Source organism: Scophthalmus maximus, chromosome 11 (assembly GCF_022379125.1).
Source record: "Scophthalmus maximus strain ysfricsl-2021 chromosome 11, ASM2237912v1, whole genome shotgun sequence".
Classification (NCBI taxonomy): domain Eukaryota; kingdom Metazoa; phylum Chordata; class Actinopteri; order Pleuronectiformes; family Scophthalmidae; genus Scophthalmus; species Scophthalmus maximus.
In genome coordinates, this window is record NC_061525.1 from 17,754,123 (window position 1) to 17,775,275 (window position 21,153).

At 45.8% G+C, this 21,153-nt stretch overlaps 1 protein-coding gene across 16 annotated transcripts in view; it reads right to left on the reverse strand.

The window, feature by feature from the left end:
- Positions 1-602: 602 nt before the first annotated feature.
- Positions 603-21,153, reverse strand: part of mecom (MDS1 and EVI1 complex locus) — a 148,769-nt gene continuing 128,218 nt past the window's right edge. For 5 of the 16 annotated variants that reach the window (XM_035622091.2, XM_035622090.2, XM_035622080.2 and 2 more), the window contains 15 exons: positions 19,887-19,989; positions 19,685-19,798; positions 19,176-19,287; positions 18,818-18,965; positions 18,488-18,668; positions 13,955-15,350; positions 13,676-13,766; positions 12,212-12,238; positions 8,468-8,634; positions 8,269-8,346; positions 6,440-6,609; positions 5,336-5,480; positions 3,075-3,323; positions 2,768-2,954; positions 603-2,669 (listed from right to left, as the gene is read on the reverse strand). In XM_035622091.2, the coding sequence (XP_035477984.1) occupies positions 2,535-2,669; positions 2,768-2,954; positions 3,075-3,323; positions 5,336-5,480; positions 6,440-6,609; positions 8,269-8,346; positions 8,468-8,634; positions 12,212-12,238; positions 13,676-13,766; positions 13,955-15,350; positions 18,488-18,668; positions 18,818-18,965; positions 19,176-19,287; positions 19,685-19,798; positions 19,887-19,989 (3,303 nt within the window). In that variant the 3' untranslated portion in view covers positions 603-2,534. The remainder of the gene's footprint in view (positions 2,670-2,767; positions 2,955-3,074; positions 3,324-5,335; positions 5,481-6,439; positions 6,610-8,268; positions 8,347-8,467; positions 8,635-12,211; positions 12,239-13,675; positions 13,767-13,954; positions 15,351-18,487; positions 18,669-18,817; positions 18,966-19,175; positions 19,288-19,684; positions 19,799-19,886; positions 19,990-21,153) is intronic. The other 11 variants (XM_047335691.1, XM_047335689.1, XM_047335686.1 and 8 more) reach the window with 11 other exon arrangements.

Below are 21,153 nucleotides of genomic sequence, written 5' to 3' on the forward strand. Positions count from 1 at the left end.
TCTTCACTGTCATGCCCAATTCTCCAACCCCCCAGCCCCAAGCTACTTGCTTGGACAATGGAGTCGCTGAACCTCCAACCCTCCCAGCCACAATGTCCGCCCACGTCGGCTGGCAGCAGTGACAGAGGGGGGGGGGGGGTTTGCCGGATGGGGAGGCCTGCTGCAGGATGGGACTCTTATTGAGCGTTTGAGCGATGAGCCAGGTCATCACATCTACCCACCTCATCCATCATGCCCCACAAACGGACACAAATAAAGAGGACACATTCCTGCCTCCGCTCCCACTACCACATTCAAGCCCTCTCCAGGCTTTTCTCCGCTTCGCTCTCTCTCTGTGAGCCAAAGCCTGCAGGAAAAAAAAAGAAGAAGAAGAGAGGTCCAGAGTTCAAGCTCTCCCTCGCTCTTGGAGGCCATGAGAGCGCCAGAAGAAAGCGCCAGGTGGTGTTCTGACTCACGTCTCTTAGTATAGATCTCTGTTTGGGCCAAAAAGGATGGGGCAGCCAGAAGGACTATAGAGACTGTGAAGGTGTGAGGATAAATGAGACAATGGGCGAGTAAAATGTTCAAGGAGAAACGGAACGAGAGAGCGGAAGACATGTCAATCCACATTGTAGTCCTTTATTTCTTAGTTGTTCCTCCCACAGTATTGAATTGAAATGCATAACAGTTACATTGTAGAAAGCATTAAAACAAAGTACCTCAACTTGCTGATTACTTTTTAAAATCGATTATAAACAAAACGACGACAGAAAAAAAAACAACGAACGAACGAACAGAAAAAAGGTCCCTCAAAAACGGGAGAATAAATGAAAGTAATCTGTTATTTATCATAAGTTTGGCACAAGGGATTAACATGAACCGAACATCACACAAGCTTGCACACAACCGTAGAAAATGTCAGATACAGATCTTACCAGACCAATCATGCGCTTATGAAGAAATTATACCTGTTTTTTTCTTTTCTTATTACTCATCCTTTATTTTTTCAATTTTTTTACAACTGAATCAATTTTATTGTCATAGAAAAAAAAACCCTAAGTCATATCTATTCAGCGACCGAGTTCATTAGAAGAAAAAGGAGTGAATTGTATGTTTAATACTATCCGGCACTCAAATGTAATCTACAAACCCCTTTTGAACTCTGGGACAGCCCGCTGAGGAGATCGCCTCATCACCCGGGCCAAGAGCAGTGCTATTCAGTAAACAAACTACAGTTTGCCAAGAAATAAATACAATTCTCAACATACAACAGCAAATAACAACAACGACACCAACAAAAAAAAAAAAAAGGAAACAAAAACAGAAACAAAACAAAATCATGATTGTCTAAAAATGAAAGACACAAGCATGGAGTAGCTAACGACTAGCATTCAGGCTATTTAGTGGTATTGTTGGCCGACTAGGATGGATTCAAGGGTTTATATAAAAAAAAAAAAGAAGACATATGCCCTTTTACAGAACAACAATTAACTTCAGCACTGGCTACTTATCTCAGTAAAACAAAAGTGTTTTTCTTCTCTTCCACTAAAAAAGACAATCTATTTATATCCTTTTCACAGATAGCGCAAGCGGGCAGGATGGAGTGCAGTGGAGAACAGTTGGTAGACACTTGTGCACAGTTTGGTGATTGTACAGACACACACACGCAGCCATGACAAACGCAGACGGGAAACCGGCCTGATTTCTGTTTAATATTCACTTCTTTTTTTCTCTCTCTATTTTTTCAATTTCTTCTTCAATGACTTCAGTGATATTAAAGCGATGGATCTTACATGGAGAGGGTTTTTTTGTTTTTTTATCCGAACGGAGGTTGCTAACCCCAACCTTGATTTTTAAAATGTATTTTTTTATCATCAAGTACATGGATCTATGAGAAACAACTTTGGATGTCTGGGCGGGGGGGGGGGGGGGGTCAAAGGGAATTCTTCTTACACATTTGAAACGTATTTCTTTTGTCAGATCGGAGGGGTTCTTATGCTTTGCGCACAGTGAAGCACACTGCAGGCTGAGAGCGGCTGTCTCAGAGACGCAACCGAACTCGCCCTCTCGCCGTGAGATGTTCTCCTTGCTTTGCATGTGCTGGCCAATGAATGGGAGTCTAGCGATGACACATCAGCACATCCATCTTCCATGTCCACCAGCTGCCTTTTGCTGTGCAAAACATAGAAATTCAGCAGAATAAATACAGCTATTATTACTTTAGCATTATTATTTTTTTCACCACATCCCGGTTGGTGTTAGAGTAAGAAATCAATTTGAAAAGGTCCTCAAGGGGACCCTTTTTTTTCTCCGCTCTCTATCTGTTGGAGGGTTTTTCTCGGGCGGGGCTCTGCGTGGACAGTGACCCCTGCTTTGTGTGTCAGGCCGCTCCGCTCAGCAGTCAGAAGGGCTGTGGTTCTGCTCAGCAGTCATTCTGTGTGGATGATCAGGGGCCCCCACTGCTGATTGCCCCGCTGTAATGGGCTCCCAGTGCCATAGGTCAGGTTTGGGGGTTTGAGAGGTGAAAGGGAAAAAGCGCAAAAAAGGGGGCGTCATCATACGTGGCTGAGGGACTGGATGGCGCTGGACTCAGCGGCAGCCCGAGCCAGACTGTGCCACATGGTGGCCGGGCTGTGGGTGGCTGGGTGGAGAGAGTCCTTTTCAGCCAGAGACAGCATCATGGCGTACGCCTGTGAGAAAGATTACATTTCATTACCGATCTTAAATCCATGTGTGTTTACATATCGCGGAGGCAACCATGCACGTGAGCTGTCAATGTTTCTCTCACCTGAGACTTTGATTTTCTAAAGAGTGGCTGTTTGACGGCCTCAGTCAGAGTAGGGGAGCCGAAAGACCCGTTCTCCTCATCTCCGTCCCCGTCGCTCAGTTCACTGTCCTCGAGCTTGCGCATTTCTGAAAAGTGGCGAATATGATCCAAGGCTGAGTAGCCGCTCTGCTCTTCCTCCTCTTTATACCTGGAGGCCAAGCAGAAAATTCAAATGAAACATTGTCAAGCAACTTTTGACAGCGCGTCAACATTTTACACAATGCAAAATGATGTTTCAGTCGTATATGCGCGTCTGTATCGGATTTACCCCCGAGGAGAAGTTTTGCAGTTGAGGTTCAAGTCGTTCGGCCCAGTGAAATCCATCTCGTCTTGCATGACGTCGTCGCTGAGGTTGCTCGGGAGAGCCTCGCCTTCCGGTTTCCCAGAGGCGTTGCTCGGCTCCTCCCCTTCTTCTTCTTCGTCGGCGCCGAACTCCTCCACGTCCTCGTCTTCCAGGTCACGTGACCCATGGCTGGCCATCAGTGGCTTCTCTTCTTCGAATGGGCCGCCGTTTAACCTGCGGACCAGGAACATCGATTAGATCTGTACAGCTTGAGCAAGTGGTGGACATTTTAAGGGAAGAATAAATCACAGTGGCATCTACCTCCATAATGACAGTTTATAAATTCTCCCTATTTATGTCTAAGAAAAGAGAGTAATGGAAAAATCTGGTAACATCAGGAATAAGACATTGTGGTGAAAACTATATATACTATCTACCATCTGCATGTTTTTGTGAACTTGATCTCTCCACGTACGGTACAAAAACAACGGAGTGCATTGAATAACCATCAGAGAGAGTTGAATCTGACGCAGGGCCTGGCAGCTGGGATCAAGCAGAGCCGGAATCCCGTTTGTCATCGAGGCTCTGGGGCCCCTTCGGGCACGGCAGCACCGGGTTGATCGTTGCAGTACTTAAATGGAGCACTCTGCCTCGCTCCTTGTTTATTTTCTCTGCTATCTCGTATTCATCTAATAGGCAAAATATTTAGCTGACAGACCCATTTGGTGAGAGAGTTATGAGAGCGTTGCCAACCCGGGCCCATTCCTCTTTCCCCGCGGAGGGAAGAGAGGGCCAGCTATCCAAACTGCCCGAGTCTTAATCTGTCCCTCTGTCTCAGCACCACAGGAAACCACCATTTGGTAAATCATCTGGAACCACATTAAGACTGATTCACTAATTACACTCTGGGACATCTTTCGTCATCTCCCAGAAATGCCATTTCTCACACAAAGAAATGAGGACTGAGAACTGGACGTGGAGAAGTAGACAGAAAGTAAAAAAAAAAAAAAGAGGAAAATTTGAAAGGGATACATTTGAGTGACATTTGAAAGAGTTATTGCAGATTACGTTTTAGCGCATACAGGATATGTATTTTTTTCCCCTTTAATCGGCAGCTGATAATGTTGTGCTTTCAACAGGGCGTCCCGCTGGGACGGGGAGTCTGAGGCTGACAAGGTGGTGGTGGTGGTGCTGCGTTGCTCTCGCAGGGCAGAGAAGAGGGACTGTAGCTCCACGAGAGCGAACGAGAGCTCCGTGATTAAGAAAACAGATTCGCTAATTACGCTTTCAAACGTGGTAATTTGCCGAGGATAAAGTATCTATCAGGAGCAGTCAGGAGAGAAGCACTTTGAAAGGAAACACGGGCCGACCCTATGACCCCACCCCCTCTACCCTCTTCCTGTAGGCAGACATGTTGGTTCCAGATGTGCTGCACCCCCCCCCTCCTGCTCCTCCCCCTGTCCCTCTGACGCTCCACCGCCCGGTTCCTGCTCTCACAGGCCCTCCTGCACAATCACACACCAGTCTGTGAGATCTGTATCTGGCCCTGCAATCTGCCCTGTGATCGCACCAATGTGAGGCACGGGAAAACAAACTCAGGGACTCGAGCAGACCTCTCAGCTGCTATCCGACCCGATCGCAGCTCCAAGAATTTATTTGCATAATGCGCAGTCAAAGTTGCGTGCACACACTGATATCTGCTCGTGTATGTGTGGCCAAAAGGCACTCGATATAAAAAGAGATCTTGCACGTTCTCCAAAAAACGGTGATTATGTTAAATGTCATCGCAGATGATTGCTCTCTACTCCAGACCCCAGGACGATGATGTGATTGCTAACGAAGGCTGGCTGGGTGGGATGAAAATGCTATTCTAAAATGGGCTGATAGCATCTGACCCATGATTCATTCTTATTCAAGCCTTTGGAGTTCTTTTTAAGTCCAACAATGGTAATGAAGCCACAATTACTGCAAGAGTTCAGTTTGCACTAATGTAGGTCAGACTTACAAGCCCTGTATAGATTCAGATAAATAAAAGATATCCTGTATCTGATTTTTTTTATTTTTTTTGGCGGCCCTGGCTCTCTTTGTACCTTCTGTGAGGTGTAATAGGTAGAGGTATTAAAAGAACAATGATATTGTAAGTGTTTGCTAATATTTGTCTGGAACAATCTTCTTATTTGGCTCTGTAGAAGAAGATCTGATCAGGAAAAAAGAAAAAAGAAACGGAGACTTGAAACTGTGCTCACCCTTCCTCAGAGGGGTCCGGGGAGGTCTGGTTCTGGCCAGTGTTGCTGATAAAATTTCTTATTTCATTGAAATAGGAGTCTTCTTTATCGTCCAGTATGGCACTGCTACTGTCCAGTTCAGACCGAGGAGACGACATTGCAGTGCCTGCACAATAGAAAGGCAAAAATAAACATTCCATCTCATCATCTTTATCTCTAAAGATGTATTTTAATATCTCACTACGCTGCCCCTAAAACATTTCTCAATCATTTTGTTATTGTCCAAAAGGAAAATCGAAGCATGCAGTAAGTATTCTCTTTATATTTAAATAGAAACACATGCCCTTCGCACTGTGTGGCGGTGCATTGTGTTTACAATGCTTTAATGGAGTGAGTTAAATGTTCAAATCCAATGTCTCCCCACTGATGTCATGGCGGACCAATTACATCAGTGGGAAAAATTGGATTGTGCATCATGTTATATACATTTCCGCCGAATTCTCTACAAATTATTGTGTGTCTTTGGAGACCGTCGAGATCTCGACTGGATTTACAAAGTTTTCAGATTTTGGCCGCACGAAATGCATTTGTAATGATGACCTGCCAAAGTGTCTGAGGTTGAAGAGGCTGTGGGGTTATTATATTTCTAACCATGAGAGAAAAAAAAAGGCCTCCCCTTCTTAATATTTTCAGCCTGTTGTCTCGTTGTTTCGACAGACACTACATATTCACTCAGATGTGCTGAAGGCCGGGGGGGATTCATTTTGTTTGTCGCCGCCGGTGTCCGGCCAAGTGTCACCGCTCGTTCAGCTGATTCAGCGTCGGGGTGATGCGACCTATCAAACCCCTAAACTGTGCTGCTGATGACAGCAGCTCAGTCCCAAAAAAAATCTATTTTTGTAGATGTTTGTGACAGATTTAAATTATGTAATTCATCAGCTTCTATAATGGTTTCCAATTATAAGTAGATTATGATTCATATCAATCGTACATAGTAGTTAATCTCACAGCTCATTTTGTCCGTTATAATATGAAAAAAACCCCAGCAGAGATAAGTTCAGTAATCTTATCATATATTGACAATATCTCACGTCCTACAACGCGCGTTCACTCTCTGCTTCTCACCTGACAGGTTGCCGTTCTCGTGCTTCTTGAGGTGACGGTCCAGGTTGGTCTGCTGGCCGAAGCAACGGTCGCACAAGTGGCACTTGAAGGGCTTCTCCTTGTTGTGGATGTTGCGAATGTGACGTTGCAGGTTGGAGGAGATGCTGAAGGAGCGGTCACAGTATTTACACCTGCGGGGAGAGGGGAGACATTTTACTTTTGACGACAATTGAATCGACAAAAACAGACAAAAACAAAAAAGCGGCAAGTCAAAAGTACAACTGCATGCCACCTAACGAACCAGGAACCAATGTTTCATTTTTGTTCTGTGGGAAACATAATGAGATGCATAATATAGGACACACACGCGCACCCACACGCGCACCCACACGCGCACCCACACACACACACACACACACACACACACACACACACACACACACACACACACACACACACACACACACAGTCCCACAGTCCCACAGTCCCAGACATGATGGAGGAGCTTGTTTAAGGTGAAACAAGCTCTGTCTCTTATCTCCAGCCAGCGCAATAAAATTGCATTCTTCTCTCACAAAATAAGCATGCAACAGATTTGGTTCTAACCCTGCAAAATTAGAGGCCCTTGCCAAGTTTCTTCATGCAAAATTATACGAGAAGATTACATCTTTTCTTCTGGTGGAATTAGCTCTGCTCGATTGGCTGTCCCTCGGGAACCCCCCCGGTTATCTCCACAAAAAATTACAATAAACAGCGGTGATCTTTAATGGCATGCCAGCGTGCGGAGTGCAGGCTATCAGGCTGGGGCAGTCGAGGCCTGCGTCTGTGTTTCTCTCTCCCCTGTGGTCAGCAAGCCTCCTCCGAGCTCTGGGCCAACATTCCTCCACCTTGGTAACTACAAAGGCGAGCAGTGCGAGCCAGGGCTTACTCATTATCCAAATGTAGTAAATGTGCAAAGATTAATTTTTACATGTGCACTGCAGTGCTGCTGCATTGTTCCCTCTACCTCAGCAGCACCTGGAAAAAACTCTGCCGTGTCGGCGGCTGATGGGGGAGACTTTGTTAACAACTACCATGGTTTTTCCTGTCACAGAATTACAATGATTACTATTATTATTATTGTTATTATCATCCTTATTCCTAAAAAAAGAACTTTAGCTTGTGATAACCTTTTTATTTGGAGAAAGAAAGCCTACTTGGTGCTTGCAGATGACTTTGAGTCTGGCCTCATACACGCAAGAGAAATGACCACAGCTGCCGGGCTTGGACATCTGCCCGCGCTACTCATCGCTCCAATTTCTCTACGAACTTCCTCGCTTCCCCTCTTCTCCTCTGTTTTACCCCCCCCACCATAGTCCTGTCACCCGGGCAACAGACACCATTTTTCATCGGGGAAATTATTTAGCAGTCAGATAATTATCCCAGGCTTCTCCAGCATTAGACAACATACATAAACTCTGTTCTAACTGCAGACAAGTGTTGCCTGGGAAAACACCCATGTGCTGTGAACAAATGTCTTTCTGTCTCCCTGAGAGTTTGTTGTGTGAAAGTGTTTGCTCCTTTTCCCTCATATTTGTGGCGTGAGAAAATCGGCGCTTCATAGGGTTAATGTGCAAAATATGATTCTTGACAGGAAGATAATCTGCTATATCGTATTGTATCATTTTGTTTTTTCCTGGAAGTGAGGAGGAGAGTGTGGGGGGGGGGGGTGGCGGCTAAAGGCGAGAGAGGAGGAGGATACTCGACAGACATGTTTATGTTGGACTCTTTCTTGTAACAGCTCAGTGACACAAACCAAAAGTAAACACCCAGACTGTGTGTGTGTGTGAGAGAGAGAGAATGTGTCTTACCTATATGGTTGCTCTCCTGTATGAGTCCTGAGGTGGCGGGTCAGGTTGGCAGAACGTGGGAATATTTTCCCACAGTATCTATAAAAGAATGAAACAAAAAATAGTATGGTTTACCTATATTACTCATGTAAAAAGCAATATTATTATCTAATCATAATATGGAACACAAAAACTAAAAGAATACAGCTGCTGCGGTTACCTGCACGTGTAGCGCTCCTTGCCCTTGCGCAGCAGCGTCTCTGGGAGTGCGGAGGGCGGGGCTCTGAAGTCGAACATGGAGGGGACGGAGCGCAGCAGGTCACCAGACTCTGGCTTCAGGGAGCCAAACGTCTCCAGCTTCTCTGCCATGTTCTCGATGGCCGACATCTGAGGGACAGAGGAGAAGAGGGACGGAGTGAGGGGTTAGCGTCGTGGCCAATAAACATGTTCAAGGCTCACTGCAACATGCAAAGCAAGGATGTTAAAATTTGAGTTTTTTTGTGAGTTCTGAAAGCTGCATCTCATATCATCACTTGTGTTAGAAAAAGAGATTATCTTAAGTTCTGAGATTTAACTTGTTTTTGCTTTTGTTTCTGATTGCACGATGCAGTAAAACGCAAAAAGAAAAAAATATATAAATTTAGGCCACTAAATTATAAAAGCAACGTTTTAAACACTATGAAGATTATTGCAAAAGTGGATCTTCAAATTACAGAGAATGTCTCTACATTAAGCACAATGACATTTGATTCTGAGTTAGTGATAAATTATTGGTGCTGAAAATATAATCAATGCGTTTTACACCGTATTTGTTCATAACTGGTTTGATTGACGAGTATTGTTTACAGGCAAAGCACCAGGTGAAATGAAGTGAATCAGGTTTTGGGGTGATTTCTTATTTGAATGATTCATTCATGATTCATTCATCACAAGGTCAAATCCCTGGCATATGTGAATGACAAGCGCATGGGGAAACTGATTTATAACTATAACAAAAAAAACCCCCAGTATTCTCCGGATTGGGAGAGGGAAACTTTTCTACATGCATTTCATCCAACTCTGGTTTCTAACAAGCACACATATACATGTACACTAGGCACATAAACACACACACATACACACATATAGGATTAAGGACCGCAGCCAATCTACTAATGAAGCTGAACGTTTGCTTTCATCAGATACTCTCTGAGGAGATATGTGGACTTGTCAGTTGGTCTGTGCACGTATGTGTGTGCATGTATATAAATGAGAGACTATGTGCTGCACGGTGGCCGAGGCTGATTAATTACCATCAATGTATGTGAAAGAAAAAAAATATATGTATATGTGTGAGGGAGGAGAATATATTTGTAATGCATGTGAGAGTGTGTGTGTGCTTACAGGCATGGGCATTGTGTGTGAGCGCGATTGTACGTGCTTAGCGTGCATCTGTGTTTGTGTGTGTGTGTGTGTGTGTGTGTGTTGTCAGATACATGTCCGTGTGTGTGTGTGTGTGTGTGTGTGTGGCAGTGGAGTGATTCATGTCCACTGCTGGGCTGTAAACCATTCTGTGCACAATGTGGGCAGACAGCACATTCGTCAATATGAAAGATGTTGACATTACTGATCAAGGGCCAGACATGGGTAATAATGATATCGCTGTGCTGAGAGGGGCGGGATGGGGGAGGAGCAGGGGCTGGAGGGGGAGAACTAGCGGGAGGAGGAGGAGAGGGAGGGGTGGGGAGTTAGGGGGTCCCAGTGGGCCGCAGGGCCTGTCAGGCCATCTCACACAGTCTGTGAGGTTTTTTTTTTCCCGCCCCTTCGTTTTCTTAAGGGGCCGCGCGAATTTGCATTATTTTGCGTGTATTGAATTTTCAGCCTGTTTCTTATTCTTATTTCAATAAGGCAACAAATCAATGGTGATTCGGGTCCTCCACCAGAGCCCTGCTCCGACTCTGACATTCCATCTCCTGCTCTCACCCCCTGTCACTCTCAGGCTTCACGCCAAGATGGAGCAGGCCGAGGGGGGGAGACGAGGAGAGGAAGAGAATCAGAGAAGAAGCATGATGAAGGACTGGACGATAGGGGAGAAGAGTGGGGAGGAAGGAAGGAAGAAAACAAGAAAGAAAGAAGAAAAGAGAGAAAGTAAAAGGGGGAGTCCGGGGAGAGAGGGGCTGATGGATGGCGATGGAGCCTGGTGTTGGGGAGTGGCTGATTAGGAGTGACGGCCGAGTGTAAAGTTCCTGCCGCAGCCGTCGACGTTCCCACTGAGGGAGGATGTGGAGTGTCAGGTCCGTTTGATTATGAATATGCCAATGCTGCATGCCATGAATCAAAGGCAAAGGGAGAGAAAGGGGGAGGGAGAGTGATAGAAAGACGGAGGGGAATGGATTGAAAGATAGGAAAGGGGTTGAGGGGAAGAGGGAGGTGAACTGCTTTCATATTTCTTTTGAATGTGCACTGTGTATTTGATTGGGCTCTTTTCAGGCACCAGAGTGAATGCTTAGTTTGTCTGCCTCACTCAGTGAGAACCCATAACTCTTGGGGACATTAAGGCCCCTAAAGCTGTCGGCGGTATCGAGTCTGTCCGATGAGACACCTTTCAGAGCTGAAACGACTCCATTCCATCTACTGGGGGATTGTGATCCCACCTCGAACCCTCTCATGCTGCTGCACTATATTAAAAGTCTAATCTCACACCTCTGGACAACCTTTTCCTTCTGTATCCTACGTATTAGAATTATAAATATCTTTTTATACTATGCACTGAATATTGGCACAGTACTTTGGCAAATGCCAGACACTTTTCCTGATCAGTCAGATACAATATCAGTTAACAAACTGAAATGTAATTTTTTCACAGTTTGGAATTATTTTTAAACCCACGTCCGTGTTGTCTATAAAAAGTGCAGAGGCCAAATTATCCTTTTAACTTTTTCTGCAAAAGTTTCATTATATACTGTCACATTTTCCCAAACCAATCAAAAGTGTTTCGTCAGTTTCTCTAAAGCAGTCAAACGCTTTGTTTGCAGTCGAGCGGTAAATGATTCACGTATCGGAGTGTATGTATTAACGATTGGAAGTAGTAACCATCAGTTCGCCACGGATCACACTTCAAAAACCTCCTGTCACTGATCAGGTTTTTATGGATGGTGAGTCAGTTTCATTAGGCCACTGTCTGACGATGCCATGTGTGTGAAATGTTCGAATTAAAGGACGTGAGGATAAACAGCTCCACATTTAGTTGTAAAGGGATTTTTCAAAGGTTTAATACCCCCCACCCTGCCCCCTCCACTCCTTCGTATAAGAGACCCCTGCACACACACACACACACACACATGCACATCCTTGCACACAACCTCCCGACCCCCCCCAGGCAGCGTGTGAGCCTCTGTGAACTTGCTTGTTGCTGTAGCGTCGCTCGGGGACCAGCATCTGATTGGCTATCTTCAGATGTCAGTGATGCTGTGAGGGCCCCAATTAGTGAGATGCATTTCTCAGCTCTCAATTGTTGATGTTAATCGCGAACCAGATGTTTGGAGGGAAGAATGACCCCCCCCCCACAAAGTGCGTCCCACAGAGACTTTTACCCTTGCACTGATGTAAAGCAGCCCCCCAAACAACCCCCACCTTCCACTCATGTACCCCAAACATATATTCAGAGCTGGTGGATGGAAATCCCCGTTTCAACTCTTTCATGTGAATCAGGGAGGGGACACATCTAGATGTTGATGTAAATACATATTTTTAAAAAAATCTAATGCTCAGGGTAAAAACAACAACAACCATTCTGATGATACTTCTTAAAAATGACGAACACAATTCCAGTCAGTGCGCGATGGTGATAGGCCAAAGCCATGCGAATGCTTGGGTGATGTCAGTTGTAAACTGTTATGCAGCCCATGCATTAATCAGGGGATGGGGTCTGTTTGGTAGGGGTAAAGACACACAGCACTTTACTGTAGATTAAGGAGGAACTTACCCAAGTTCTCTGATCTGGCAAACGAAACTGGGGTCGGAGCAGAAGGAAAAGAGAAAGCAGTCAGAACCAGGAAGTGGCGCATGAATCAACAGAATTTTTTGACGGGACACATATGGGTACAGGGGGGATGATGGGTCTCACCGTGATTAACTCTGAATGAGCAATGAGCAGCATATATCTGCAGAGTTATGGCGCTGGAATTATAGGAGGCTCTAACAGTTTCCAACACTTCCTGGTGTTCAATAAGCTCATTATGGCCGGCTACAAATACAATTCCAGTGTGTAATCTAAGCCATTACTGCTTAGCAGTAAAATTTCCTGCCAGGAAATAAAAAGTTGAATCACCAATGGTTGAAAAAAGTTCCAGTCTCCTTCAGCTTTGCAACCTCTCTTTTTTGATATATGGCTCAACTGTGAGTCAGGTGACTGAAAACAAACCCCCTGAAAAGTATACAGAAGGGCCCCTTGCCTGGTCGGGCCTAGGCCTATACCCAGGTCTGGTGTTTCTGGGAATGATTTGTGTGTCCAGACATCATAAAGTCATAAAGATGGCTTAAGCACTCTGTTAGTGTTTCTACTGATAGGACACCTCATTAAGGCGTGTTGGACGGCCATGTGGCTGCTGCAGCCTGGGCCCATGCAGCAGTCTGGACAGGGGACATAAATCAGACAAATGAAACAGCCTGTAAAAACCAGACCTGAAACGGCCAGAAAAGAAGACGAAGAAGGAAAAAAAAAAAATCATATGCCTGAGAAAGTGGTGTTTTCACTTTCCGATGGACCGTTCTCACCCGCGGGGGGAAGATTGAACAAATGAACGTCAACGCAACATGTCATGGACACACGTACAGCCGCACGCACGCACATATGTGTGGAGTCTCACACTGGAAAATACTGGCACCCAGAACCCAGGGGCAGAAATCGTTGCTTTGAGAGCATATAGTTTTTTTATATCGTAATCAAAGACATGTTATGGGAAGACGTGTCACAGGGTGCCCTTTCTTTCTGCCACATCTGTTTCACATAGCCAACAATGGGCTTAACCAGCAGTAGCTTGGATACGGCTGGAGCTGCACACCATACTCATGAATCCACTTTGGTCAGCATGGGGGGGGGGGGGGGGGGGTCATTCTGAATAAGAGCTCCTTTCAAGAATGATACTACATCTTTAACGATTCAATGTCAGGATGCTGTTACTACTGTAGCTATAGGAGCCCGGAAGTGAACTTGATAAGGAGACCAATCCTCAATTCACGGCCATTGTGAACTCAAATGGGCAACCCATACAAATAAGGGCTTATGCTGTCTCTTTACTCAATCTAGGGTCAATATGGGCATCTGAGATCAACTTTAAAACAAAATAAACAGAAAGCAAGAAAGAATGTACGGTTGCCACTTGATGATATTTCCTGTAAATACCCCAAACTTGCCCATGTTCCTCTAGGAGTCAGAGTCAGAACCTACCTGTGGATGGAAGAGGAAGCCTGGGGCCGGCCGCATGTACTTGTCTTTGAGAGTCTCAAACGGATCGCTCATTCTCCTCTTCTCAACCCTGCTAATAGTAGATTTCTATCAGCTCTTAACGAATGCACAGCAGCAAGTATTGGTACACTTGTATTCTTGATAACATGATAGAAAATGACACCAGAAGAGTTTTGAATGTATAAAATGTTTTTCATGCTCTTGCGTAATTGCAGCGGTAACTTGAATCAATGCTTAGTAAGCTACTGGGAATAACAATACCTGTAGATTGGGTCCATGAAGAAAGGGGTGGGCCTGGCATGCTGTAAGGAGGTGTCTGCCTTGGGGATCTCCACCACTCCTTTCTCTTCTTCATAACCCGGATTCTTCTTTGTCTCCTCCTCTCTTGGATTCCGTCCACGACCCCTGGACCCGAGGCTCAGGTCCAGGGGCTGATCCTGACCGACGGAGTGCGAGGCCTCTGGTTTGGAGGGAGTGAATGGGGCGGACTTCTCCTCCTTTCGCTTGGTGGTGAGGTCAAATGGTGACTCAGACGAAGATTTGCCCTGGGCCTTCTTGCCGTCATCTGCCGGAGACTGTGGCTCACCCTTTAGGACTGGAGGTCTGAGGTCCCTGTCTGGGAAAGGGTAAACTGGAGGAGAGAAAGCTGGGAAGAAAGGCAGTGGGAACATGGAGGGATACGGCATGGACCCAACCTTCTTGTCCTGCAGGCCAGCCAGCCCTGTGGAGCCAAAGTACTTCTCAGCAATCGAGGCAATGGCCTTAATAGAGTCATTCACAGCCCCTGTTACAGCCGTGTGCTCGTCCAGCGAGGATGGAATGAGGGAAGGGCCTGGAAAGTCTTTAGCAGCGCTGCTGCCTGTCAGGCTGGGGCTCTGAGGGCCTCCCTCACTGGCCTTCCTCTTGGGGCCTTTGCCATTTTCTCGAGCAGCCCCCCTCTCCCTCTCACTGTCCATGTCGCTCTCCAGCTCAGAGCCCGAGGTGCTCTCGAGATCACTTCCGCTGGGCGTGCTGACATCGTCCAGGTCACTGCTCTCAGACTGGTCACTCTGCTTGTTCCGCTGCTTTGTGGAGGATGAGGAGCCCTGAGTGTGGAGCTCTGAGGCAGGCATGTGACTGCCGGGCAAACCGACATCCTTACGGAGAGCTTTGAGGAGCTCTCGGGACTCCTGAGTGCCAGGGCTCGGAGGCAGCAGTGGACTCTTACTCAGCTCTGCACCAGGCCCGGCAACAGGTGCGTGGGTTGGTTGCCTGACAGGAGAGGTGGTGGCAGGAATGAGCGGTGGCCGGTGGTAGAGTCCAGAGGGGAAGAGGCCAGGGAAGCTGAAAGGAAATGCCGGGGCAGCAGGGAAGGTAAGCCCTCCGTGGTGGCGACTGGCCCCAAAGTAATCAGCCAATCCCGCACTGCTGTGGCCCATCGCCAGAGCTGCTTTGTCCAAGCCAGGGGCGCCAGGGAGTGGCATGCCCTGGGCAAACAATCCCCCTGCAGTGAAATGGTTCTTTCCTTCGCAGAAGCGCCGGTGCTTGTTGAGTGAGGATGTGGTGCTGAACATCTGCCCACAGTCCTTGCACTTGATCTGTGTGCGGCAGTCGGCGTGCATGCGTTTGTGGCGGCACAGGTTAGAGAACTGGGTGTAGGACTTGTGGCATACCTCACCTGCAGGCACATGGGACAGACAGAGAGCGTATCAGTACGCAACACACACAAACACACACAGAATAGCATCACATTGCATGACATTATCTTGTTAACATGCTTCAGGCTGGTTGAAGCTAAGGCAGAGGAAGTACAGTATGAATGACACACTTGTGTTCCCATCAATACTCTGACAATAGTTTTCCAGCAAAATAAGGAGGAGAGGTGTGTCCAGATCCTGGCATTGTGCGTGAATCTGTTTGGTTGTTGGTGTGAGTCAGTTGCTGCCACTCATCACCTGCACATCAAACTGAATTCCCAGGCATCTCCAGGCCCATTGTCCTCACAGGGACGCTCCCAGGGAGTCCATAAACAATCACACATAGACAAGCAGGCACATTCACAAAATATTCACATAACACAGAGAAACTGAATCACACACACACACGGGCATGCATGCAGACAGACACACACACACACACACACACACACACACACACGCACTTTCTCAGCCACATGAAGTACAATGGCTCTATTTTAAGTTTGCGAAGGAAGCGGAGTTGAATGAATCCTATCCTGCAGTCCGGTTCCCAGGGACAGGTCTCACGTCCTCCCCTGCCCCTCTTCCCTCTTCCCCCTCCGGGCCTCTCCTGTCACCCCCACAGCCCCCTCACCTTGTCCCCATAGCTGGGTCCCTGTCGTCCTGCACTAAGTGACCTTCCCACAGTCGACCCCTGTACGCCGGTCTGTCACTCTGACCTTGGCAGACGTACAGTGACAACACCCGGCCACAGAACAAAAGCTCACCGCCTGACATTATCTATCGTCCATTATTAATCTGTCAACATGATCTACTACCAAAGGATGATGTGTTAAGATTTACATAAGCGGGCTGATAGCTAACTACTGGTAGTTGCAAGTATTGTTTTCCCATGCTCTTTTCTCTTGCTGTTCTGATAAAAGTCAAGAATGCAGTTTATGGATAAGGGAACATGTCCCTCTCTGTCACCCCCCTTCTATACTATAGGATATTTTGCAGATCAGGTACACAACAGAGGACATACTACTACTACTACTACTAATAATAATAGTAATCATAATTTCAAAAAGCAGTTAGAAGCAGCTCTGGATGATTGATTGTTATGGGATCTACAAAAAGGGGATAAGGAAGTGGTTAGGCTCACACAGTGATTACACTTCTGCATACTTTGGATTCCGTCCAATCTCAAGGTGCACAAGAGGCAATTCGAGGAGATGAACAGGAAGAGAAGGAAAACGTATTGTGGAAACATATTTACATAAGCCCCCCAGAGAAAAGATTAATGGGAATGTTTAAGCCAAGAGCTAATGTAATCTTTTAAAAAAAAATTTTTTTAAAGTAAGGTTTAATGAATATATCTTGAAAAATAAATGGAAATTAAGTGTATTTGTGGCTTGGCTTTGGTGAACACGATCGCTGTAAAACGGTAGATGAAAACATTTTCAAAACATCTGGGGCAAAAAACGAGGAAAACCCGATTCCTTTGATTTTGGACGTGATATTTTCTCTGTAAACTACACGTGTTTTGCAACACAGTTAAAGATATTTTAACACTTTTCAACTGATCAGAATTAATCTTACTAAAGTTAGGTTGTAGATAATGAAAAAAAGCTATCATATACACAAATAATTAACAATTTCTAAGGATATATAAATAGTTATTCAAATTGTCTAGTCAGTGTGTGTTGGGGGTAAAGCTGCTTCTACGGCTCTCTCTCTCTTTGTGTGTGTGTGTGTGTGTTTTTACAAGTATGGCCCCATGGACAGGGAAAACTGCAAGAAAAGGCCCTGTACCATAAATCATGTAGTTGTGACATTTACAGACTAACAACACACACACATGACACACTGAGTGTGAGACCTGATTCACTGCACACTTGTATTCGTCAGCTCTTAATAAACTGGAACAAAATATTATAAACACATTCCTGAGAGCGGAGCGGTGGCTGAGTAGTGGCTAGCTGAGTGTCTGAATTAATAACCCAGCGGGCCTGAGTGCTCCCCTTTCCCCGGAGAAGCTCGGAAACACACAACCTGAACACACAGTGTGCGCACCAACATACAAACAGAATGACGTGTACACACTATCCAAAGCAAATACGTGCCCTTGAAGAACACTTGCACAAACAAACGTTTGAGACACACACACACACACACACACACACACACACACACACACGGTTTCTCCCAGGCAGCCGTCATGTCGTAGGCTGCTCTGTCTTTTTAACACAGCACATCAGTTGTTCTCAAACCTGCATATTTTCTGCTGATTACAGCAAATGGACTCCTATTCGGTGGGAGCACAAGGAAGAGGGCTGTACATGTGGTTGCTATTTGTGAGGAATGGTGGATGTGGCGGTGGGAGAGAGAAGAGTCAAAGGTCTGCAGTGGAGATGCAGTCACTACGACCTAAATACATGCGTGTGTATGTGTGTGCGTTTGGAGAGTGTGTGCATTTTGTGTGTGGACAGGTTTTCCGTGAGCTTTGCATGCGTGTGAAGCTGTGAAGGGGTCAGGGAAAGAGAGAAGGTAAGGGGGCAAAGGGTGAAGGTCATAATGCTTTAGGCGAAGGAGATGGGATCTGTGGTCTGAGGTGTTGAAAGTGTGAAAGGTCAAAATGTGTTTGGGTCTTGCAGGAGTTAGCGTTTACTGAGGAGCGGAGACAAACCGCGTGTGAGTGTGTTCGAGAGAAATTCACAGAGGGGGGGGGAAAAAAACCGTCTGCTAGTTGTAGCATTAACACTCAGCCAGGCTGGGTCACTGTGAGAGGCAACGGTAAGGTTAGACCAAGTGGGACTGAATCAAATTACATGCTAGTTTAAACGCTGTTATCACCATATCAGCAGTGTGTGAGAGTGCTGATGCAGATATAACTGGATGACTCTTGACTCAAAAAGAAATGGAGCTGCCACTCTAAACACAGCCTCCACACAATCCCCTGTGTAATTCTCGCAGAACGCAACTTGACTGACTCTTGACGATCTGAGCTGAGGAAGGGTTCAAATGAGCTTTTGCAACAACAAAAGAAAAACACAACAGCTTTTTCTTTTTTTCTATTAAAAGGCAAGTCACAAGCATATTGTTGTTGTTATTATTGTAACGTACTGAGTAGACTTACATAGGTAGGGTCTTAGTGACTTACACATGAAGGGCTTGACACTGCTGTGGATGTGCTTATGCTGCTTGAGGCCCGAAGACGTAGCGAACGTCTTGCCACAGTCGGAGCAGGCGTGGGCCCGTGCCCCGACGTGCTGCGAGCGGATGTGCCTCTGCAGGTTACTGGGGTCTGTGAACACCTGCTGGGGGAAGGAACCGCACAGACACACGGGGGAGTTACTATCTGCTCCCTTTAAAATGAATACACATTCAAAATCATTAACGCCCGCGTTGTATGAAATACAACCACACGTGGACGAACACACAGCCCCTTCAAAAGTCATCACATTACCTTTGAGCAGTTTTCACATTCATAGTGCTTGCCACTGTCATGCGACATCTGATGTCGTATCAGGTTTGATTTCCAGTTGAAGGCCTTGGGGCACTGGTCACACTTATATTCCCTCTCCTCAGAGTGGGACAGAATATGGCCCTCCAGGCTGCAATGGACAGAAAATAAAAAAAAACGGCGAGGATTTATCAGTTCGCACAGACATTTCTTTCCTACGTGTGCCGACAGCACCGGCTCTCTGCACGCATCTGCGGCATGGAAAATGAAAGTCAGCAACAATCTCTCTCGCAATACATTACGTGTCTGAGTGTGTGTGTGTGAGTGTGTGTGTGTGTGTGTGTGTCAGCTTCTCACTCACCTCTGGGCATCAGGAAAGACCTGGTCACACTCTTTACACTCGTGTAGGCCATGGGACAGGTGGAGGGGTCGCAAGTCTTGAGGTTCCTGGGCCTTTACGTCACTGTCCCCCCCTAGACAGATTAGAATTTTTTTTTTTATCAAAGCAAGAAGGCTGTTTTAATGTATCCTATACTGCAGAAAACATCACCGTTTAGGTGTAAAAGCATTTGCAGATTCGTTAGTCATGAGGGATCTATCTTGTTATTGGCGTTTGTGGTCCACTCCGATACAAATTACATTCTATATATTACATACAGTGTCTGAAGTTTTGGAGAAATAATGCAGGGTAGATATATATTTCAGTACGTTGACTGTTGCGTAGCAGGGCTCCTTTTGGCTCAATGGTCCCAGGTGTCATGTTCTCCCAGTCTAGCTTACACATCCTTCTTGTCACTCTTCACCACCCACTCTTTACAATGGCATGGAAATAGTCCCACCAATTCAAAAGAATATAAAAAAAAGTCCAACCTGGGTTAAGGAAAGAGGAGGGGGGCATCCCACATGGCTGCTTCTGGTGGTCCAGCAGCTGGTTGCGGGACTCAAAGTGCTGGTCACAGTCCTCACAGCGGTACTGCCTCTCCTCTGCAGGGAGAGAGGGAAGGGAAAAATTTGCATTCCATGTGGAGAAGTATTTGTGTTGCTATAAGAACGGTGTTTGTGTGGTGCGCACCATGAATATCAGGAGCCATGGTGTCACATGGAAACTCTTCAGCCTTCATGAAAAGTAGCAGCTCCTCACCGGGGAAGATTTCTCTGGTGACTTTGTAGAAGATCTGCAACACACACACACACAAAGATCATTATTTAAAGTTTGCTTTTAACTACACTGGTCAAACAAAAGTGAACCGATAAACATTTTATTCTATTAAAACATAGGGGATGTTTTTGTCCGTTTTTTTTTGCAATCTGGACTATGCTATCTTTTTTTCTTTTCAAACCAGCAGAGGTCACTCGGGGTTGCTTTTGGTGCTGTAGAAAAATAACACATGCAAAATGACTACACAATTGTGCAGTGCATGATTCTTATATTTGTGCCTCAGCTTCACACACACACACACACAGCAAACATTCACATAAAAATACACACACTCTCATTAACTTGTAATTAATCATCACGTAAGACATCCATCTTCATGGAAACAAAATGAAAGCTGAACAAAAAACTGGCTGTAGGATAAATATACCGTCTTATAAATAGCGTACACACGTGTGCGCGCACACGGGGGAAAAAACTGAACTCTCCCGGAATGCTTGTATTGGTCAGGAAGCGGCCCAAAGAAATGTGTGGAGAGCAAGAACGGTGATAAACTGCAAAAATAAACTATCTGTTGAAGAAAAAAAAAAAGAAAAGCTCCCTGTTAAGTGAGTATTTCGGTGACGATTATTTAAGAACGAACACCACTTCAGCACCTCAAATACGGTACAACTACCCTCTCATTTCTGAAAGGTCGGAGGCATGCCCCTGCGAAAACATGTGTGTATTTGGATGGGGGGGGGTCAGTCATTTTAAAGAATCAGCTGAGAGACCCTGGGATTGTGGTGCTTCCCATGGACACACAATAGCCTTTCTCTGTGAAACAATCAGACGTGGCGTTATTTTTGGCACGCTTTGGAAGTTTAACATATTACCTTCCTCCGCCACATAGACGTTTCAATGATGATGGGGGGGATTTATTAGAAATGCAATAGGAAGTGGGGCTGGGGGGGGGGCTTCTGGGAAGGCATGGGTCGCAGGTACACCACTCATTAGGAGAATTCCTGACCCGAGTCACATCGGCTCCACAGACGGTTTTGATAAATATCTTGGTCACAATAAAGATCATGATGCATTCTGGCCACTATTCTATAATTGTCCATGACATTGTTCTAGCGTCAAGCAAATGATACCATACTAAAAATACTTTTTGGGGTGATTCATTGAAGCACAGGAAGTTCTT